The sequence below is a fragment of the Xiphophorus maculatus genome, chromosome 4 (genome assembly GCF_002775205.1).
Source record: "Xiphophorus maculatus strain JP 163 A chromosome 4, X_maculatus-5.0-male, whole genome shotgun sequence".
Classification (NCBI taxonomy): Eukaryota; Metazoa; Chordata; class Actinopteri; order Cyprinodontiformes; family Poeciliidae; genus Xiphophorus; species Xiphophorus maculatus.
This window is the reverse complement of record NC_036446.1, coordinates 21,694,381-21,717,208: the sequence shown is the minus strand read 5'-3', so window position 1 is coordinate 21,717,208 and position 22,828 is coordinate 21,694,381. Positions and strand designations below refer to the sequence as shown.

General features: G+C 39.6%; 2 protein-coding genes across 3 annotated transcripts; one reads left to right on the top strand and one right to left on the bottom strand.

The window, feature by feature from the left end:
* Nucleotides 1–121: 121 nt before the first annotated feature.
* On the bottom strand, nt 122–13,260 carry tgfbrap1 (transforming growth factor beta receptor associated protein 1). Of its 2 annotated transcripts, none has more exons than XM_023332530.1 (13): nt 13,048–13,260; nt 10,333–11,048; nt 9,804–9,998; nt 9,244–9,398; nt 8,149–8,231; nt 7,531–7,711; nt 7,284–7,444; nt 5,701–5,758; nt 5,466–5,609; nt 4,967–5,110; nt 4,539–4,698; nt 3,978–4,432; nt 122–3,007 (listed from the first exon to the last, which is right to left on the bottom strand). In XM_023332530.1, the coding sequence occupies exons 2-13, from the start codon at nt 11,027–11,029 to the stop codon at nt 2,819–2,821; spliced, it is 2,622 nt and encodes an 873-aa protein (XP_023188298.1). In that variant the 5' UTR covers nt 11,030–11,048; nt 13,048–13,260; the 3' UTR covers nt 122–2,818. The 2 variants fall into 2 exon arrangements, with proteins under 2 accessions (XP_023188298.1, XP_023188299.1); XM_023332531.1 differs by having other exon boundaries at nt 10,333–11,043.
* Nucleotides 13,261–13,789: 529 nt separating this feature from the next.
* Nucleotides 13,790–22,483, top strand: cul4a (cullin 4A). The gene is made up of 20 exons (XM_005806758.2): nt 13,790–14,400; nt 15,820–15,935; nt 16,127–16,230; nt 16,563–16,632; nt 16,723–16,796; nt 16,869–17,031; nt 17,115–17,204; nt 17,288–17,370; nt 18,101–18,168; nt 18,511–18,629; nt 18,723–18,915; nt 19,039–19,143; nt 19,279–19,389; nt 20,308–20,393; nt 20,476–20,583; nt 20,673–20,786; nt 20,869–20,974; nt 21,064–21,236; nt 21,392–21,544; nt 21,639–22,483. Exons 1-20 carry the CDS (start codon nt 14,271–14,273, stop codon nt 21,732–21,734), a joined length of 2,262 nt encoding a protein of 753 aa, XP_005806815.1. The 5' UTR covers nt 13,790–14,270; the 3' UTR covers nt 21,735–22,483.
* Nucleotides 22,484–22,828: the final 345 nt, after the last annotated feature.

The window sequence follows — 22,828 nt, the reverse complement described above, 5'->3', positions numbered from 1 at the left end:
AAGAGACTCTTAATCCAACCCTGTGATTTAGTGGTTAGAGTTTAACAAGATAACTTACCAGAAGAAAGCATAGTCAAGCCCAACTACCAGAAATGAAGGCAAGTACAACCAAAACTTTGACTCGGAGCTGAAACGTATGTTTATTAAAATGGGACGGATTAGCAGTTTTTTTTTTACACTCCATCCACAGTGGCATCGATTTAGAAAGCAACAAACACGTACAAATGCAGTATTTACACACCACTATACACATATTTATAAAATACAATTGCAGCTTTTCATACAACTTTGCAGAATTTTCTTTTTTATATGATTTGAAGTCATGGTGCGGAGGCCTTTCCAACAAGCAACAGTTAAACTCTTTGGACAACAAAGCTTTAGAAATGCAGAACTGGACACTAGTTTTAATAGCAGCAGCCTTTTGGTGTCATTTTCATTTAATGCACGTTCTGGCAAGGTTTTCTGAGGACAAATATGTTATACAAGTAGTATGGCTCTGATGAAGTAAGTCCACACAGTTTGGCTGCATAAATGCATCTTGCCAGACTGAAGAAGTATTATTTATGACGTCCAAGCCACACCTCATTGTTATCCGACAGATACGCAGCATTTAGAAAGAAGGTTGAGGCAAGGTACTTTGCTCTGATGACAGAGCAAAGTACCTTGCCTGTAAAGAAATTCACAGAAAACAGCTGACCTCCATTTCTCCGTTTTCCACAGGGGTAACACAGCACAAAGGTTAAAACCATAACTCCAGGCTTCTGAAGCAGGCAGCTTTGAAAGCTAAGATGTATTAAGCCATTCAGGTATGTTCTTGAACCATCAAAGCAGTTCATGATGAAACGTTTTTGTTTTGTTTTTTACCCACAATTTCCAATGAAAGAGAAAAGTTTAGATGATATATGCACCACTGGCACATTTTCATTAGAAATCCATCCTCTATTAGTGACAGATGCTGTTAGATCATGTCTGCCGTCAACAATCGGAGTCAAATATAACCATCTTTTACTCTCTGCAGTGCAAAATAATATCTGCGACATGTAATAAATGAAGAGAACATACTTAGTTATTTGAAATGTATATTCATGTTGTTAGATGTAGCCATTCTGAAGACCTGCACATTGCTTTCGTTTAAAATGTTACACAATACTGCCATCGTGTGACCAAATTTATTTTTGCAGATTAAACAGTCGCGTTTCTTGCACCAAAACAATTATAGTAATAAAAACTGGAGAAATTGCCTTCATTAATGACTATTCATTAGTCTGAATCAAATTAATTGGGACTTAGGTTTTTAAAAAATTAAACATTTGCCACGTTTCAGCGAGCTTTTCAGCTATGCAAATTATTTAAATGTTCCTCATACTTCTAGTGTGAGATTTAAGAGTAAAATTTAATGTTTGCATAACGCAGAGCCTCCAAAATCTAACCTGAAGGTTCAGCCAAGCTGTCCCTTCTTAGGTATGATTTTTATTTTTCCATATTTGCACGAGATACACCAGCCTGAAGAAATTACATGGAAAATTGTTTGTTGTTCTCCTGTTCTGTACTGCCGTTGGTAACCCTGAAAAAATGTCTTAATTATTCATGTTCCCACTTAAAAGTACTTGAAGGTTGTTCAAGACTGCCTTTCATTTTCCTCTTTCTTTTGTGATGTTTGTTCAGGATTAATGACAGAAAACAATGTGATGCTGAGAGCTATTTTTCCAACACTCAACTGTAATCTTCAGAGGACAGATGATTATTCACCGTCTATGTCGCTTTCTGCCCAATCCATCTCTGCATTTCATTCGACTAACAAATGGCATTAAAGTAAATGAAACCTGTTCATTTTGAATAGCTTTTGCTATATTTTTTTTTTTTCATACGACAACATGGTTCTGTGAGGGAGCTGGGCATCTTGAGGCGGGAGAGTCGTGGGTTGGAGATCAAAGACACTGCTGTTGACAACGAGGTGAAATTTGATTTAATTTGAAGTGGAGTGCACTTCACTTGTAAAAGCATCTTCAGTGTAACAGAAGCTGAAAGCGGAATGGAAACCATTTTTTATTAGTCAAAGCCAGACAGTAAGATTTTCCCCCATATTTTCAATGGGGGTATAACATTTAATTCATTGTACAGGTTTTAGTTTTCTTTTAATTCCCTTATTTGCATCTGAAGCTGTATTCAAATGTACATTTCTCCACTAATGATCCATAAGACCTCATCATGTCTTTTCCTCATAGACTCCATAGGTCACCAAGTTTTTTACTTGGATAATAACCAAAATGTAGCAATAGGCCGGATCAAAGTGTTGCCATGTCAAACACTGTGATACAGAAACGACTGATGTTGTAGAGGAGGACGGGGAGGCGGCAACAGAGACACCAGCTCTAGTAAAAGACACACACAAAGAAAGTGCCTTGGTAGTATTTCACATTAAAACCCAGCGTGCAGAGCGCACGTCAGGACAGAATAACACAAACTGACTGGACAAGAACCGGAGGAGTCTTGGTATTATTCCATGCTTCAGAAATATTTGAAACAGGACTAAAAATAAAGAAAAAAAAAATCATCTGTTGTTAAATTTGTTTATCTAATTCAGGGTTTCACCTTTTTGAGTGAAGACGGGACAGATGCAGAAAGAAACTGAGCTGGAATTTCTAAATCTGCACCAGTGGAGCACATGAACGAACAGCTGAACACAGTGGCACTGAGCCGGCTTCCTTCGTGGCGTTCACGCCACAGCTGAAACTGGATTCTCGTCTGTGCCTCTTGCTCTCCCAACAAGACTGCAGCCTCCGGTCGCACATCAGACAGCAGTGGGAAATGTTTAGTCTCACGTATGGTTACTGCTATTAGCTAACTGTCTCTTTGTGGGAGAGTCTCTTACTCTCTGTGCGGCGCAGTGGACGTGGACAGGTACTCCTCCGGGCAGACAGACCACGCCGGGCTCACTGAAGGTGTTGTGGCACAGGTGGCACCCTTTCTTCTCCGACACAATAATGGGTTTCCTCCGCTCTTTTAACTGTAGAGGAAGAAAACATGAGTTACAACAAATCAAAGCTGAAACCTTTTTTTTGCAATATTTCGAAATCGAGTGTCAACTATCCATAAGAAGGAGCAAGAATAATGTCTGATCAGACTTTGTGATTATGTGCTTCAGTTTATTAAGTAAAGTAAAGTAAATTTAAAATATAGGTTTGACCTAACCAACTTATGGAAGCATTAAACTGCCAGAGCTTGAAAATAAATTCAGGAGCAGTATTTCATTTTAATGAGAAAACTTTGTTATAACGACATGCAAAACTCGTTAAAAAGAGTTTTTACCACTTAAAAAAAAAACTTGTTAAAGATAAAATTTGTACATCTCATTCAAACCAAAATATATTCTCTTAAATAAGAAAGGTTGTAGCATCTTTTGATGCCACGGTGAGAGGAAGGGAAGTCATGGCGAACCCCTTTACACCTTCGCAATCTGTCAGGGCGTATTTTCACATCTCGTTAAAATGAGCAATGTTCTCGTTATGACGAGACATAAAACTTATCTTGTTAAAACGAGAACGTTTTTCTTTAAAGCAAGAAAATCTCATAAGATGCAAAAGTCGCTGAACTAGAAAGTTTTTTGTTAAAATGAGAAAGTTTCTCATTTCAGCGAGTTTTGCATCTTGTTCAAAGTTTTTTTTGTTGTTGTTTAAATGAGAAACGATCTCGTTTTAAGAAGACACTTAATGTTCCTGAATTAATTCCCAATCTCTGTCCGTTAAACACTTCTGTGGAAACTGGTCTAGCCTTAAAAAAAGATAAAATATTCAAAAACGCCTACCAACACATAAGAAACAACAAAGTCAAAGCAGAGTTTTTAATAATTAAAGCAGTCTGTAAAGCCCACTGGTTCAATTAGCTGTTCCATCAATTAAAGCATAACCAACATTTGGTCAAAAAAAATATATCCATGAACAAATAAGTGGATGGTTTAGGAAAGCAGGTTTGCTCACCCTGTCATGCAGCAGCTGCACGTTCTCAGAGCGGGCGAGGCCCAAAGCGATCTGGGAGGTCCGGCCGGCGTGCATGCTGGCCCTGACGGCTCGGTTCAAGAAAGGCCTCAGCAGCTGCAGCGACCAGCTCTCCGGAAGCATCCGTAGGACGCGGACGGCGTCGAACACCTCGCCGTGCCTGTTTAACAGATCCACGGCCGCCATCTCCATCTTGCCGCCAGCTGCTTGGCCTTTTCCAGGAGGGGTGCCGTCGAGATAGACCCCCAGGAGGAGGTGGAACAGCTGCTGTCGATATGCTGGATCTCGATTGGACGAGGCCCAGATGCAGAAGGCCTCGGCGGACGGGAAGTCTCTGAGTTTGTGGACCAGGATGTGCAGCGCTTTGTCGTGTTCCTCTAATTTCCCATGTAGTGTCGCACGCTCTAGCAGCAGCTTGTCACAGCTCTCCATTTTACCTAACCCGGGTTTAAACAGAATTTTTTAAAAATTTGCTTCAACCTGAAAAATGACCTCAATGACTCTAAAAAACTTATTCCTGTTGCACTGGATGGTTTGCGTTACCTAAAACAAACTGCACACGGTATAAGTCGGACTCCCTGAGCATGGCTTGAAGCTTCTCTCTGGCTCTGGTCAGCTGCCCCTCATCAGTCGGCGACTCTGACAGCAACAGCATGACCCTGTCCAGGTACAACACAACGAGGTGTGTGTGGAACTTCTCTTTCTGCACAACAAGAAGGGAAAAACGACCCCAGAAATAGTCAAATCCATCTAAATAACAACATGATGACCTGTGACTGTGGTTGGGTCTGGCTAGGTAGCAATGCAACCACCAATTTTCACAAGCAGTAGTACTTATGCTGCAGGATTTGTGAATTCAGATCGCATTTATTTGATTCAAAGAGCTTACAAGTCCTGGTTGTGGGACTTGTAAGCTCAAGATATTTTCTTGCATTTTTCAACTGCTTCCCCAAATAAAGGTTACATCTAACCTGTATTTTTCTCTCCAACACAAGGTGCTCCATGTAGAGAAGCAGAGCCTGGTTGTGTTTCCCCAGGTAGGTGATGACTTCATCTGGGTTCACCTCTGATCGATCTTTGCCGACAGGCCTCTTAGTAAAGATCCGAATACCTGTCTATTAAGAAAAAAAACAAATAAAAAGTCTTTAAAATGATCAAAAACAGCTGTTTGAGGAGAACAGCAAGGTCTGTGTAAGTTCCTAAATACTTTATTTGCAGATTTTACAACCGTATGCAATAGAAAAGTGAACTCATTTTGTTTTTTCTGTTAAAAAAAAACACCTTCAATTATATGGCAGTTCGCTGATGAGAATAAGCAGCAAATATTATGAATGAGGAAGAGAATAAATATACTGTAGCCGTGAAAGTGGGAAGTTGGATCTTCCCAGAAACAAATGTTGAAGAAGGTAATATTTGGGTCAAAGCTGCACCAAAGGTCAGACATCAAAGTTACATTTTTGGGGAACCTACGGTGGGATCCTTCCGCAAAGCCCAGTCTGCATACTTCCACACAATCTCCATACTGGAAGAGCAGCAGAGAAAGTCCACAATGTACTCATACAGATCGGATCTAGTGGAGTCCTGCAGTTCTCCATCTACAACACGAATCCACAACTAAAAAAAAAACAAAAACATAGAGAAGAGAGGACGTTAGTGATCTGGTGCAGGTTCTATTTATTTTTTTAAAAATTTTAGGAATACAAACCTTTAGCGCTGCTGCATCCTGACCATTAAAATGATAGAGAAGCCCGAGTGCAAAATATCTGAGAGAAATAAAAGAGCGGATTGAGTCGAGCTTCAAAAACATAATTACATTTCTGTGCCGAGTAATTAAACCGGCTTGGCTGAACTGGACACGGATTTAACAGCTTCATCAGGAAGTTAATTAACAACAAGGGACAATGAGCGGTATTTACCCAACAAAGGCTCGCCTCAGACAATCCTTTAGGAATTGGTCAATTTCATCACTGCAATAATTAATGAAAGTCATACCAATTCCCACAGTAATCCTCTATTCTAACTCTACATGCTAATTTGCTCAGAGTTTAAACAGAATCGCTGAGAACAACAATTGAAAGTTCTCGCTTCTTATAGAGCTGATAAAGAAATCACAGCATAATATTGGTGTCTTAATCTGCTGTGAAGAAACGGACATTTTAATAAGGAATCTACATTTTTCATTTGCCAGGGTTCCAACACACACTTATGACCAAATCACCATCAGAAATTCTCAGTCCAGTTTTAACCCATTTCTTAAAGCCTCAATACAAAAGACAACAGAGTTTACAGCTTATGTTTAATGCACACTTTGGGAAAAAAACGGAGATGGACAGCCAAACAATCAGCAAGGATAGATGAATGGACAAACTGATGGATGATCAAATGGATGGACTGATGGATGAATAGGTAGAAAAACAATTATATTGATTTATAGACTACCAGATGATGTATGGACAAATAAACTTGACAAAAGAAAACTCAGGGAGGTAGCGCAAGTAACTGAAGAAAAGTTAGCTGGACGGACAAAGTGACAGACAGTGGGATGGACTGGACGCTGGTCGGATGCAGTACAGCACGGAGAATGCTGCTGTTTTGTTTTTCTGTGCTTCATTTCCTTTTTCCAGTCCGTGTTAAAACTCCCTGATACCATGTCAACCAAATTATATCTTTTAACTCAGGCTGCAACTAATTATTATTTTAGTAATTGATTATTCTATGGATTAATTTGATCTAAAAAATAGGCACATTCTGCAGATATTTCATTTAACCCCTGTGTCTCATTTTGTGCAATATTAGAAATACATTCAAATTTAAAAGTAAACAAACAATTCTGTTCCTTTTTTTAAATAAGAAAGTAGTGCACGTTTCTTTAGTGTACTCCTGATCATCTGCAGCTAAAAAAATACTTCAAACATCAACATGTGAAAAGCTCAGCCCTTTCTGTTTGACTTAACATAAATACAATGACGGGCTAATCTGATGATTCATGTTTGCATTAACCAGTTAAAGCTAAAACTATGCCACTATAGTAGTAGTAGTAGTAGAGTAGAACATATTTACAGGTTTTTTTTTTTATCTTAAATGAAAAATGTATATATTTCTGTACAGTTTTGGCTTAATTTCTGTTCGGACTGTGTTGTTCTTTCAGCCTTTATTGAGTCTGTACACTCCAGCTATCGACTAATCAATTACTTAATTAGTTGACGATTACTCCAACAATGGACTCATCACAATTAATCGCTTCAGCCCTACTTTAAACCAGATGAATAATCACAGCAGCATACACACTTGTGATACTTCTCCAGCCACGGAACGCTATCTGTGAGCACGCAGGAATTGTCCGAGGCCAGCAGGTCCAGCAGGCTGTCGTGATCCTGCTCGGCGTAGAGCTTCAGCAGAGCCGTGTCCACGTCGTCTCTGCAGCCGTTCACCACGTCTGTGCTGCGAACCTGAACGGAAGGAGGAAAAACGAAAATTAAAGCCACACAACCAAGCAACACGCTGCTAGATTACGAGGCTATTTTAGCCCGGTTACCTCTCCTAAATAGCTGATGAGGAATTTCTTGCATCGCAGCACTTTCTCTTGGTCACCCTGTGCCAGATGGTTGAGATCCGCGAACTCGTGAAGAGGAGGGTGGCAGCGCATGAACGAGGAGGAAGCCGGTAGCAGCAAGGGGTAGAGAGAGATGAGCTCCCGCACATCCAGCTCACCTTTCCTGGAACAATTCAAGATATTTCTTATGACATATCAAAAGAAAAAAAAACCTAATATTTGTCATACAAGACCGGCACATTTATCAAATTACATAAAGCTCCTCTTTGGAGGTGTCAATAAAAAGACAAAGATGTAGAAAAGAATATAAGCAATTTGTTTCCAAAAACATCACAGCTTTTGTCAAATTACTGAAAATGGTAATTATTAAAATCTGTAACAAGTTTTTGAAATATGAAAAAAAAACAATGTCAGCAATTACAGGAGTGGCATGATAGCCTTAATGAGACAAGATGAGCCGGTTATATTACGCAAACATTTACAGCAATGATTAAATTGAAGCGCACGAGAAGAGAAGAAAAATTCACAAGAAACAGATGGTTCTTGTGAAGGGTTTCGAAAACGGTTGAGACGTCAAGAAAAAGCAACTCCAGCTGTTACCTAAAGTGTTCTTTAGCCTCCAGGAACTGAAGCTGGCCAAACTTTATGAACCCTGCCTGCTGCAGGATTCTTCTGTACAAAACCTGAAGAAAGTGGGAAAAATGGAAAGAAAAATTTAACTACAGAAATTACAAAGTGTGCCAAGTACATGAAATTTTTCAAACCTAACCAAGGTAATTGACCAAATATGTAATATTATAACAGAGCGATGATTTAAAATATCTAAATTCTTAAGTAAATATTTATCAGTAATTTCCTCTTGCTGTTCAGAGCAACAGAAAAAGTTTCAAAATATCAAAAAATACATGCTGACTGCAATTAACCTCATACCAAGATTTTAAAACGTCTTTCTGTTCTGCGAGATTTAATGATCAAGCAAAGGAAAATAACTTAGTCACCTCGCTGGCATGAACTATTAAGATTAATTGGCATTAATCACCATAAGATCTTTGACTCATTCTCTATGCAAGTTCAAATGCCATAAAGACATCATGCTGCCTCTGTCCATCATTTTAGTCCAGATGTTACATCCAGAAATATGTTTCTTTTGATTGCCTTTTCATTTGTGAAAGTAAATTAAATTCTACATTTCCACTAACCCCTTTTCCCAAGTGTGTATGGAAACTAAAAAATGCCCTAAACCCCTCAACCACACTTTTAGACCAGCACAGGACTAAAAGTTTAATTTATCCAGAAAAGTCTCACTACTGTACATTCAAATTTCTGAAGACATAACATTTTTGATGTGTAAAACAACAACAACAGAAAAATAAGAGACAAAGAAAGGTCCACATTTTGACTCGAGCTTGACTCTGCTTCAATTCTCATGACAAGTCCACACCGCTGGTGTGTACAGAAACAACCATTTGAGATGCTTGTTTATTTACATTTTGCTTCTTTAAATCCAGACAAACTGAAGGTCGTTTTTACCTTCTGTGCAAACAGGATTTGGTGTGTGTCCTATAATTATAGTACCACAAGTTGATTAAAAGTTTCCGTTTCTCTTTGGGAACATTTGTACCCTAAGACATTCATCAATAGTTCTTTTAGGCCTTGTATTTTGTTTTTCTATTAAAACAACTTGCTGATATTTACCTGGAACTTGTCTTTGGGAATATTTCTCTGAGCTCCCTCGGTTAAGACCAGTGCTTCCTCCACTCTATGGCTGGCCAGTAAGTCTTGAATCTGTCTCTCCAGTGGCAGAGGAACCAGGACGTAAACAGACTTAGTGGAAGCCAGCATGACTTTACCTAAAACACACACAACCCTCACACACTCAGACTGTGATAGCGCATGTATTTGTTTTAAGAAAAAAACAGTCGTCTCATCCTGTCTTTAATCCGCTGTTATTCAAAGCAACCTTTAAAAAGTGTCCAGCTCTAAAATGAGATCACTTTGTTATTATTTCTAATCAACATTTGGCAAACAAGAAGAATTTATATTAAGATTTTTTATAGAGCCCTGCAAAGGGAATTGCAGCTTTTAGACTTTCTGAAGCTTAATGTGAGCGAAAGACAATGAAACTAACAAACTAAACAAAAACACTATAGCTACGAAGACAATAATTTGCGTGGCTGTAAAAAAATGATCATCTCCGTATTTTAACCGCAGAAAATTTTTTGATCACATGTGAAACCCAGAGGATGCGAGCACACCTTCAAAATCTTGCAGAACGCGTCCATCCCTGAATGAAAGAGTCTGTTTCAGTTGTTGGTCCAACATGCTGTGGATGGTGACGAAGTTTTCGTCCAAAGCCACCACATACGGAAAACACACAGCGGCAGCAATCACGCTCTCTGACCAGTTAACGGGAGCCCGCTGAGACGCTCCCTCTGAGTTGGCGAACATCCCTGGAGGCGGGATGAAGAGAGGAAAAAAAAAAACAAAAACCTTTACTGAGCACAAAAAGGTAAGAGTTAAAACCTTTCAAGCTTTAGAAAGAAATACAACTGGGAAAGCTGGACTCATCACTGACTACATAACAAATATTGTAACTTACAGCATCTAATAGTTTTGTTTCTGGAGACAGAAACAAGACTGTCTACGCAAACTAATTCTACAACCTAAAACAAAAGAAAAATTAGCTTCAGTACAAGGTGCAAAGCCAATTCTTGTAGGTGGATATGAGCAGCTTTTGTTCTCGGCAGAACTCCCAACGTTTTGAACCACCATCGATAAACTCACCAAGACCGCCAGGAGCGGCGAGGAGGAACTCCTCCCGGCTGATCCTCTTCACAATGGGTCTCCTCTCCTCGCTGTTGTAAGGGAAGAGGTCCTGCGAAGCTCCTGTGTTGTAGTTAAGGATCATGTACTGCGTTGTGAGGGCCAAGCACAGGAAGTACCCATCAATACTGACGGCGCATGGCTGCTCCGGAGTATTCACCTCTTTGACTAACTGCACTCTGTCCTCGTAGACCATGTAAACCTGAACTGTCCGCCTCTTGGACGACAGCACGCCCATCTCCACGCAGAACGGGTCCCCGTTGACGGGGTTCTCGTTGACGCAGAACGCGGTCACGCCTCGGATTTTGACTCCACCGCCAGCTGCCGAGGGAACCGACTCCAGAGTCACCATGTCAACGAGGAACACTATTCCATCGCAAAGCACTATGAGACGCTCCAGAGCGGAGGCGGCACGCAGCTCGGCAACAGGTTTCTTGAGGCCGAGGTATTTGTGAAGCAGCTTCTGGGTCGAGTAGCTCAGCTTGCCTTTGGAGGAAGTGACCTCGTCCAGGAGAAAGTGGTGGATGAAGCAGTCGTTGGTGCCCACGTACAAGTGTTTCCCGCAGCATTCGATGCACTCGATGTTGATGCGAGCCTTGTCGCCCATGAGGAGGTCGCGCTCCACAGCGGGAACAAGCTCAAAAGCCTTCACACTCATCTCGGCCAAGGCATCTAGACTAAACAGCAGAAGACAGGCGTCAGCAAAACTGCACAAAGACGGACGGAGAGAGGTAGTAGTTAATTTAATGAAAATAAATGTCACTGTCAGGCAGACCCTTTAAAAAATTAACCTAGCGGTAAGAAAAGGGTTGAGTATTTCACAGTATTATTTCTCCAAGAAATACATTCAATCCTGGAAATGTACAAAAGGTCCGTTTAGACCTTTTATACATTAAAATTAATGTACAAAGCTCCATAAAAAATTAAGTACGCCCTTAACTGTGTACAAGTCCTGGTTAATTTAAACTCTCTACAATTTAATCCACTGTATTAAACACTGCAAGGGATTTACGATATAAATACACACACTCATTTATTAGTATTTACCCTAACGGCAATAAAAAAGACAAACAAATCAGCTCTGAATGGTCACCAGGCAGGTGAAATACTCAAACCTGGTTCATTATATACGATTTGCAAAATGTTCCCACTGTCTAAATCAAGAGAGTGTCCTTTGATGTGCTTTTAGTGTTTAATCAAAATCCAATGAAGGATGGGAACATATGCTTTGAAGTATAAATGGAGACAATCTTACTAATCTTGTTGAGATTGTGTAATTTTAATAATTATCCATTACAGATACAAATGGGATTTATATACTTTTTAAGTCAATATGGAGTTTATCCTAATATCTTGTGGTATTAATTTGCTGAAGATAAAAAAATGATGATAGGAAGTCATAAAAAGAAACCACTGCAGTCTTTTTTAGCAACAGACTTCATGGCGGGACTGCGCCTTCCTGCAGCCAAAGCCCACAAACACAAGGACTGCACTTAGGACAAAAAACTATTTATGGACCCATTAGTACATAGGCAATGCAGTTCTATTGCTAAACAGCAAACAACAAGCAAATGTAATCATATTTTTGAAAGATAGTGCTGTTTGTTGCTGCTCGCATTGACCTAAGCTTGGAAATATATTTTGGAGGGGTTGGGGGGCGAAGAGGGGTTCTGCAAACATCATCAAGTAAAGATGATTACTGTCACAACAACTCAGAAATCCTATGACGATTAGAAGAATTTTACAATAACGACAAACAACAATTTATAGCCTTCACATGGGGATATATTTCTGTTTACATTTTGGCTGTCATTACTTTTAGAATATTTTTTTTTTTCCAGGAGAACAACGAAATATTCCCTGAGGGTCAAGTTGTGTTTATTGAGATAATCTGATGCAATCTGATCGCAATTAAACTAAAGTCGAGTTAATGTTTTTAATCTTTCCAGAAGTCAATGCTAGTGATCAATACTTCCTGAAACGGTTTTCACATGGCATCACATGGCGATGACTGCAGATTTCAACACAGCTGTACATGAAGCACGTGACTCTGTACTTCCTGGCCGTTAAATCACTAATATATAGACATTTGCATTATATATATATAATATATAATATAGGCATGTACGGATTCTTAAGCACGTATGCAAGTACTCGAGAAAAGAAAGAGGGGAGGAATTGGAGACTTTCTCTTTCGTGCTTCAGGATTGGCTTTAGCTGCCTGTTAGCTTCCCAAACCAAGCGCCCAAAAACGGCAGGAAAAGTTTCCCTCCGAGGTAAAACCAGCTGTCAGAAAACAGAGTATTGTGTTTACATGCTGACACCATTCAATGAAGATTGAAATGGGTCCTCGCTTTCTTAAAAATCCGTGGGAATCTTACTGGTGAAGCTACCATTAGCTTACACCGTTCTAGCCAGGCTAAAGCTAGCAGTATTTTTTTATACAGTTCTTGGATTTCCAATTATGTGACTGAAATGGAAGATATTCGGTGTGGGTTCAAAACAGCTAAGCTGGTTTGCTGTTTCATGTGCGTGTCTGCTTCAAAAAAAAAAAAAAAGATTTATAAAAAAGCCATGAATCCAGTCGATCACTCGTCTCTTGGTCTGATGCTCGGCGGACCAACTCCCTGCCGAGTTTGTGGTGGAGTTGTCGGCGTTAGCAGCCACGGTACCTACCGCTGCAGACAGGCCGAATCAGCACCAAAAGGCGAGCCCTAATGCTCTGGAGGCAGCCGTCATGGGATGTTTGTAAAAATACACGTCAATCTAGCCATGGTGTCCAAGAAGGCACCGAGCCACACTGAGGAACATTTCCGTTTTCACTGCTCGGGTCCTTCCTATCCAAAGTAAAACAGCCTCCCATCTGTACCTCCGCTGACTGCAGGTGGAACGCAGGTGCGTTCAAGAACATCGGGGAGGAAATCTGCAAAGACTATTTAAAAAAACGAAAGAAAGACTAAACTTGTAGACAATTAACATTTGATCAGACTTGATCAAGTCTAACAAGTTGATTTTGTTAACAACACTTTTTTTATATAAAGCTCTACCTGCAGTATCAATGAAACAAGTGGTTCTAAGTACATCATATTTATACTTTCTTACCACTGTAAATATAAAGCATATAATTTATGAGTACTTTTAAAGTTATAACAAAAACACAATTAAAAAAATACATATATCACACAATCTCAGTTGGGTACTGTTTTTTACTTTCATGTAACAATAATAAGAACTAAAGTGCTTGTTATTTCACTTTAGTTCTTGAGAGACTGAACATGTTGAGTTAATACATGTATGTATACTAAGTAGAATAAAAAAATTAGAATACACTGTCAAAGTACATACAAGCCTTATTAAATATGAATATCCGAGCCACTCTTGAACGCACCTGTCCAAGGGAGCCCGTCTGAGAAAAGCCATTTTGTTATGCTAGCTAGCTAAATGGTAAAGACAGCTACCAACAACATGAGTCGAACATGTCAACGCTAACTAAGTCGCGTTGGAGCTCCTCTTTTCTTTTGCCCAACACATTAACTGAGCTAGTTAAAATCCGTATGTAGTCCGCACTGACATGGAGTAGCCTTGAAAGCTAAAAAGAAAAGTGGCGAATGGGACGAAAAGTGTGCTGCAGTTTTAGATAACACTCCGTTAGCTAGCTATGTGTTTACTTAGCTGTCTCTAGTTTCTTTTTTTTATGCTCACCTAGCGTTGTGTTTTTCAAGTTTTTGCAACATCATGTACTTTAAATAGACTTCCTGTGGTGCCACCCAGAGACAATTTAGTTCAACGAAGGGACTGCATTGCTGAAAGCGGACAAAACAGGCAACAGGACAATCCAGCAGTAACGTAGCAAAAACACTTTGAAGCACACAGCGGTAAGCCAAAGCGCTAATCTGATAATGGCAGAGGACACCCGACAGGACAAGAGGGCCAGTTTTTCGGCTTTGACCGAGCACAGCACCAACGGGATGGCCAGGACTTCAGGAAAAACAGGCGCCTCAAAGAAATTAGTGATCAAAAACTTCAAAGGTACTGTCACTGTAGTGCTTTTTACCCCCACAGCATCAGCAACAGGGGAGGATGGAGGTCTCAAGTCATGCTGCAGAAGATTATGTGTGACAGTGGTTTTCTTTGTCGTTTTATTTAAAAATAACAATAACGCCTGCTACTTTAAAACCAACCAACTTGCTCACACTTTCAGATAATGCAGCAATTTTATTTTGTCTTACGTGCTTCATATTTTCACGCAATTAGTTATTTCCTCCTGAAATTCTCACTTTTCGTGCAGAGTTCCCTGTGTCTTGGTAAAGCAGGCTCACTAAAAAGTGTATTTGTCTATCTATGGATCTCAGCTGAGTGAAATCACAACTATACAACTTATGGTGCTATAACTATGTAGGCCACTTCCCTGGGCAAATGTTTACTCCAATAAAGCAATAATGTAATTGTGACTTTTAAACCCTTCACATGGTGTATACTACAATATTAAATTTAAATGGGCCAATTGTCAGTATCAAGGTAACAAGGTTTTAAAGCATTTTATATTTTTAGTCCTGTTGTAGCTACGGTTTAAAAATCCTTTCATTGAGAAGACGGAGAAAGTGCCAGAGTAATCAGAGATTTTTTCTGGCTGCTGTAGTCCAGTACTGCCCCTCCCCCACTTGTTCCTGCACACTACCTTTAAGCTAGCTAAAAGAAGGAAAAGCCTTCTCTACAGCTTTGCAGAGTTTATTCACAGTCATAATATTATAAAAAGAACAAGTTATACCATAAAAAGTTTTACTCTGGGTTATTGTGAGAATCTCAGACCTGCTCTTTTTTTTTTTATGTTTCAGCAGCAGAATATATCCATGTGTTTAAAGAATTGAATTTCTCGTTAAACTTTAAATCTGTAAATATGTATTTTACAAATGACAAAAATATGCAGATTTTGCAAAAAGTTGAAAAAAATATAAGAATTGTTAAAATATCAAAAACAAAAAGTTCTCAAAAGAAAAAAAACAACAATTTTAACCAAAAACATTTTTGAAATTTCCACCATGTTGGTTTTGTTTTTATTACCGGTAAATGTTCTGTGAGTCCAAAGTGTCGGCTGTAGAAAATACTCTACTTGCAGTTTGTCAGCCGTTCAAAAAAAGTCTCAGCTAGTAAGAAAATGTTGTTCTTTTGAAATCAGAAAGCAATAAAAATTGACGTGGGTCTTTAATAAATACTTTATAAAGGTTGGAGATTTCTGTGCAAACATTAAAACATAAGAGCTTAATAGTATATCAGTGAACTAAAACGTCTAAGTCGATGTTTTTAAAAAGTGCAGTTAAATGTTTGGGGGCATTAAATGAACGAATAGTTGTCACCTCACCTTTGACTTTTAGAGAATTTTTTTTTTCCCTGTTTTTGTTAATCATATCAGCAACTTGTTTGATTCTGTCTATTGTTGTGTTTCAACAGATAGGCCAAAACTAGCAGAGAACTACACAGAAGACACGTGGCTGAAGCTTCGAGATGCGGTGGGTGCCATCCAGAACAGCACCTCCATCAAGTACAACCTGGAAGAGCTCTATCAGGTCGGTGTAGTTAAACATTAAGCTCAAATCTGAAAAATTTTATCTCAGGTTCTGTCTCTGGAAATCAGTTTTGCATAAATATTCAAGTTGCTTGAATACGTCTCCTTTGGAGAAGGCTGGAGTCGTGTCTGAAGACTTCACTTTCTCATGTGTTTCTTGTCTTTTTCCTGTTTTGCTGAAACGCCTAAAAGGCCGTGGAGAACCTGTGTTCGTACAAAGTCTCCCCCACGCTGTACAAGCAGCTGCGGCAGGTTTGCGAGGACCATGTGCGGGCACAGATTCATCAGTTCAGAGAATATCCTTTTTATTTGTCCACAACCTCATCAGCCAGACCAGGAGAAACCTTTACGAAGCCCAACAGTGGTGAGACGTCAAGGATTTTTGGTGATTGGATTATCAGTTGCAATATTTGACTGGCCGACTGCGCTGATGAATTTGTAGCTTTTACAGTCAAAACTTTCTCATTTTGTTTTCTCTACAAAATGAGAAAGTTTTGACTGTTTTGTTTTCTAAATAATTTTGGAGTTAAGAGGTGAAAGCTTTATGAGTGACATTTTTCCCAGTGAAATTAGAAGTTGTTGTTGTGATGGTTCTTGTTTGTGGTTTTACCTTTAACCTGGAGCTCACAGAGTCGATGGACAACCTTTCCTTCCTGAAGCGAATGAATCGCTGCTGGCAGGACCACTGCAGGCAAACTGTAAGAGATGAGCTTCAATCCTATAACTTTCAAAAGTGTTCAAGAGTGTTCACTTAATCGGTGACGAGATAATAATTCCCCTCTTTTTAGATAATGATCCGAAGCATTTTTCTCTTCCTGGATCGAACATATGTGCTTCAGAACTCTCTGCTGCCCTCCATCTGGTGAGGTTCCGTCGGCTCAGTTGTGTTTCCAGTGATGCATTCAGGAAGCTGATGCTGGTTTGTACGCCGCAGGGACACTGGGCTGGAGCTGTTCCGCACACACATTGTGAGCGACAGTGCAGTCCAGAAGCGAACGGTGGAAGGCATTTTGGAGCAGATAGAACTGGAGCGAAACGGAGAGACTGTGGATCGCAGTCTGCTGCGGAGCCTGCTGGGCATGCTGTCAGACCTGCAGGTATTCGATAGTAACAGGCAGCAGGCTGCGCGGGTCATCTTTCTACAAATAAAGACTGTGTTTTACTTTTCTTTTGTTCAAAGGTTTACAAAGACTCATTTGAGGAGAGATTTTTGACTGAAACAAATCGTCTCTATGCAGCTGAAGGACAGCGGCTGATGCAGGAGAGAGACGTGAGAGAAACTCCTAATAGATCCTGGGGTTATGAGGTCAAGTTCAACATCGGTGTCTTAGTCTATGCTGTTTTTGTGTTTAGGTGCCTGAATACTTGCACCACGTAGCTCGCCGTTTAGAAGAGGAGAATGATCGAATTGTGAGCTACCTCGACCAGAGCACTCAGTAAGATTCAGAACGTTGTTGTTGAGTCATCTATCTATTACCTCCGTTTGCCTTTAGGAGGCTGAAAGCAAACAATAGAATTCCCAAAGTTTGTTTCAGTTTATTTAAGATTTCCTTTCTTAAATAGGCTGAACCCATGCACAAAATGACACAGCCATGTAAACCTGATTAGTGTAGCTGGGAAAACATTTCTTCCATTACAGATAGAGTTGTAGATTGAGTGAGTTCTGGTAGAGCTGCTACCACTCATGTCTCCACATTAGGCCAAGAAATTATCTACTTTCAACTAAGAGGTAAAAAAAAAATGTCTACAAGTTGCCTCGCTTCTGGCTGTTAACAGGTTTAAATTTCAGATGGATTTACTGCTGTGATAAGGTCCAAAAGGATCAGGTATTAACAGAAGTTCATTTTTGAGTGAAAATATGGGAGGTAAAACATAGCATTACAAAACGAAAGGGAGCAAGAGTTGGTGTTGAATTGGTATAACTTAATTAAAACATATATTAAACCCCTTAAGCTTATTTTATAAAACATTTTGAACTTGTATAAAACTGTATGTGATCTTTAAACTGGGAGATTGCTTTGTAAGAAGAAGATGACATGTAGGTATTGTTCTAAACCAAATAACTAGTGTATTTTAGATGTATATATTGTATTTTTCTTATTCAAATTCTCACTTTTTGTCAAATTTTTTATTTATTCGTATTTTTTGCTTTTCATCTTTTCACAGGAAGCCTCTTATCTGCTGTGTCGAGAAACAACTTTTAGGAGAGCATATGAACGCAGTTCTACAAAAAGGTTTGTCTGTTTAATTTATTTAAATTTCTCATAATAAATATAATCACTTTCTTTCGAGCTGTGGCATAGTTGTGTGGTAAAAATACCAGATTTCTCCTCCTACATAAGACACAGCTGGATGTCCAGAGAAAAAAGGATTACATGCCCCATATAATGTTACTGTTTTTTTTCTCCTATTTAGTGAAAAAATAAAGTTTTTCCAAAGCATAATGCTCATGTGAAATATCAACGTAATATACGTAGCGATTTTTGAGTCTCTGGAAGTGAACAGCTTTTGTTTTAGTAGATGTAATAGTTTAAGCTGTGACTTTAAAGTTAGTGTGGATGTTCATTTTATGTTAGGTCTGAGCAATCTCCTAGATGAGAACCGTGTTACTGAGCTGGCCCTCCTCTACCAGCTCTTCAGTAAGGTAAAAGCAGGACTGCCCACGCTGCTGCAGTTTTGGAGGGACTATATCAAGGTAATTATGTTAAACACATATATGACATATTAGAGATGTATGTTTTAGTCCTGTTACATCTCAGAAAAGCCTAAATAAACCTTCTGGTTGCAGTCATTCGGTGGGGAGATTGTTTGCACACCAGAAAAGGACAAGGACATGGTTCAAGATCTTTTGGACTTCAAGGACAAGATGGACAATGTTGTGCAGAGCTGCTTTGCACGCAATGAGGCGTTCATCAACGCCATGAAGGAGGCCTTTGAAACCTTCATCAACAAGAGGCCCAACAAGCCTGCTGAACTCATTGGTAGGTCAGGCGAATAACAGTCGTTTACAATCATTTTTAGCCTCATTAACTCCCATTTAGTTTTGATACTTTATTAGTTCCAGCCTATGATTACATGCTTTCTGGTTATTCCTTCTTGTTCAGCTAAATACGTGGACTCCAAGTTAAGAGCTGGAAACAAGGAGGCGACAGAGGAGGAACTGGAGAGAATCCTGGACAAGATCATGATAATCTTCCGCTTCATTCACGGTCTGTTACAGTTATAACACGGTAAAATAACACGGTCTGTTATTTTACACGGATGAGGAATGAACCTTTTCATCATGCTTCGCTGGGATTGTCAGACGTGCTCTAAAGTAACAAAGACTGCTTTCGTCCATGCAGGAAAAGACGTGTTTGAGGCTTTTTATAAGAAAGATTTGGCCAAGCGTCTGCTGGTTGGTAAGAGTGCCTCTGTTGATGCTGAAAAGTCCATGCTGTCCAAACTCAAACATGGTGAGTTCGTTGTTTTTAACTTAGTAAATTATTATTGATTGCTTTTCTGGATATATAGTGCAATATAAAAATATTCGTAACTCCTCAACTTTTCACATTGCAGCCACACAATTCAGCAGATTTTTGCATAGCTGTGAATTGGGGGGGAAAAAAGAAAACCTAAATCTATTTTTTACAAATAGAAAGTCTGTTGACCTAAACTGACAGGCTGGGCAAGGAGAGCCTTAATCACAGAAGCAACCATGAAGTTCCTCAGAGCTACAATGTTGTAGCTTAAATCAAAAACTATTCATGTCTTACTTTGGACCATCCAGAGTCCAGAATTTGTGGAAGGACTTACAAACCGATGTTCAAAGATGTTCTCTAAATATTCTGATTGAAGTGTTTTTGCAAGGAAGGGTAAGAATATTAATGTCTATATTTGCAAAACCAGTAAAAGCATACCCCAAAACATTTGCAGCTGTTAAGATAATTAAATATACTGCAATCTGCTGGGTTTCCTTAGATGGAAACTTTTTCAACTATTTGAATAATTAACTGAGCTTACTTTCTTTAATAACTTGAATCAACTGATCCAAGTGATCAAACTTGTTGAAATATTTTTTTTGTAAAATAACTCGAGACGACATTTGTGAATTTAATTGAAATACAAATACTCTTCAGTTTGCAAAAAATATAATATTAAAGTCATTCAAGTTGTGAAAAAAAACACAATGCGTATGAATACTTTTGTAAGGTAGTATGTATAGAATTTAATAGAAAAGGTAGGTTTTAATTGTAAAATAATACATTCTGTATCACTGTAACCATCCGTTTTATTAAGCCAAAATTATAAATTGAGTTACTAAATCCCAAAGTAGTCTGTGTGTGTTTGTAGAGCATGGGGACATGTCAACTGTGATATTTGTGCGTTTTCAGAATGTGGCGCAGCCTTCACCAGTAAGCTTGAGGGGATGTTTAAGGACATGGAGCTGTCTAAAGACATCATGATCCAGTTCAAACAGGTACCAGAAATATCCCTGCACATGGACTCAAAAGCACTGCATTGCTAATGACATATTTACATGTTTAATTTTTGAAATATAGTATATGCAGAACCAGAGTGAGCCAAGCAACATAGAACTCACTGTAAACATCCTCACCATGGGCTACTGGCCTTCATACACACCTATGGAGGTTCACCTTCCATCAGAGGTAAGAATGGCTGTGCTGTAAGAATAACAAGAACACATGGCTTTAACATGGCCAGCCAATCACATGCTGCTGCTGTAACTTCTTGGTAGATGGTGAAACTCCAGGAAGTGTTCAAGCTGTTCTACCTTGGGAAGCACAGTGGAAGGAAGCTGCAGTGGCAGCCCACACTGGGCCATGCTGTATTGAAGGCAGAATTTAAAGAGGTGAGAGTTTGATACATCTCACCAGAGCTCTGAGATGGACAATCACTTGACCTACTTTTACAGAAACTGTTTTGTCCTACAGGGCAAGAAGGAGCTGCAGGTTTCCCTGTTCCAAACTCTGGTGCTGCTCATGTTCAACGAAGGGGAGGAATTCAGCATGGAGGAGACCCGTGCTGCTACTGGAATAGGTTACACATGTCTTAAAATATGCAGCAACCACAGAGATGTAAGAGAGCCGCCTGTGGCTTTAACTGTTGTTGTTTGTTGTGTTGCACAGAGGAGGGAGAGCTCAGGCGAACACTGCAGTCCCTGGCCTGTGGGAAAGCTCGCGTTCTCAACAAGAACCCTCGGGGGAAAGACGTGGAAGATGGAGATCGCTTCAATTTTAACAATGACTTTAAACACAAACTGTTCCGCATCAAGATCAACCAGATTCAAATGAAGGAAACGGTAAATTTCTCTTTTCTGTACTTGTAAATTCAATACTTATTCTTTTTTTATATATGCATTTTATTTGCTGTTAACTTACCACAAGCTTTCAACTAACATCCCTTTCTAAACAGGAATCTGTTTGTTTGTTTTTTAACTTGTCATATTTCCTACAGGTCGAGGAGCAGGTAAGCACCACAGAGCGCGTCTTTCAGGACAGGCAGTATCAGATCGATGCAGCTGTTGTGCGCATTATGAAGATGAGGAAAACCCTGAGTCATAACCTGCTGGTATCAGAGCTCTACAACCAGCTCAAGTTTCCTGTCAAGGTGACGTGCTAAATCACTTGTCTTCAGTTTCATTCTTTCCTACATTTACACCCAAATCTCATTGTTTCTTCTTTTTTTGCTGACCTCTGCGCAGCCGGGAGACCTGAAGAAGCGGATCGAGTCGCTCATAGACAGAGACTACATGGAGCGTGACAAGGAGATTCCCAACCAGTATCACTATGTCGCCTGAGGGAACGCCGCTGTAGCTGCAGTGCTGTTTCCCCACAGCGAACGCACAGCTGGCCCAACTGCACAGGATTACAGCCCCTCAGCCACCCGACTCTCCTCTGGTGCCCATCTTGTCCTTCACATTCACAATCCTGGACGCAGTGTTCAGGAGACGCAGAGCTCCAGAGAGACAAGAGACTTGGCTGCGCTGTTCCCCATTCTGCAATATGCTTCATGGGACTCTGAGACTGGGCTGCAGATGTGGACTGGGTTGTTGATGGTTGGTTATGACTAACAAATCTGCTAGTGCAAAATTCAACTCAAAATAACTAGCACTTTCTTTGTTTTTTTTGTTTTTTTTGAGAGAGAGATTGGGTTTTCCTTCTTACATCACATTACAAATCACTCTTTGTATTTTGCAGCTTGTTTGTCACGAGTTTTTGGATTTTTATTTCTTCTTCTTTTCTCGAGGTGTTCTCCCTTTAATTGGTTGTGCTAACTACTGAGTGTCAACCTGACTGGCTTGGTTGCTTGACTGGTTAGAGAAGCAGCTGCCTGTGTGAAACCGAGTCTTGAGCAAAACGTTGGCCGATGTGGTTGGGCTCGTTGTGTTTTACACAAAAGCTAAATGAGATGCAGGCCAGCCATTTGTGTATTTTTCTTTTCAGTTTCTTTTACGTTTGACCAAAATGTCCAATGTCACGTGCTGATGTTTTTGTAGATCGGACTGTGAGTGGAAAAAGTGAATTTGAATAAATGATTATTTAATGATTGAGTTAAATAATGTCTCGTATCTGGTGGGAATATTTTCTTATATTAGTCTAACTTGCCTGCGCCACTTTCTTTCACTGTTGAACCAATGGTTTAAAACTTCCTCTTTGGGTAAAATTTCTTTGGTTAATACAGTCAAGAACTGAAAATCTGCCTGATTCATGAAGTATTGCACATCATAACAGTGATGCAAATTGTCTAGGTTCACTCTCTTTCCCTAACATCTTTAGGTAAGCTTTTATACAGTACAGCCCAAAAGTTTGGACACACCTTTTAATTCAATGAGTTTCCTTTTTTTCATGACTATTGACATTGTAGATTCACACTGAAGGCATCAAAACTATG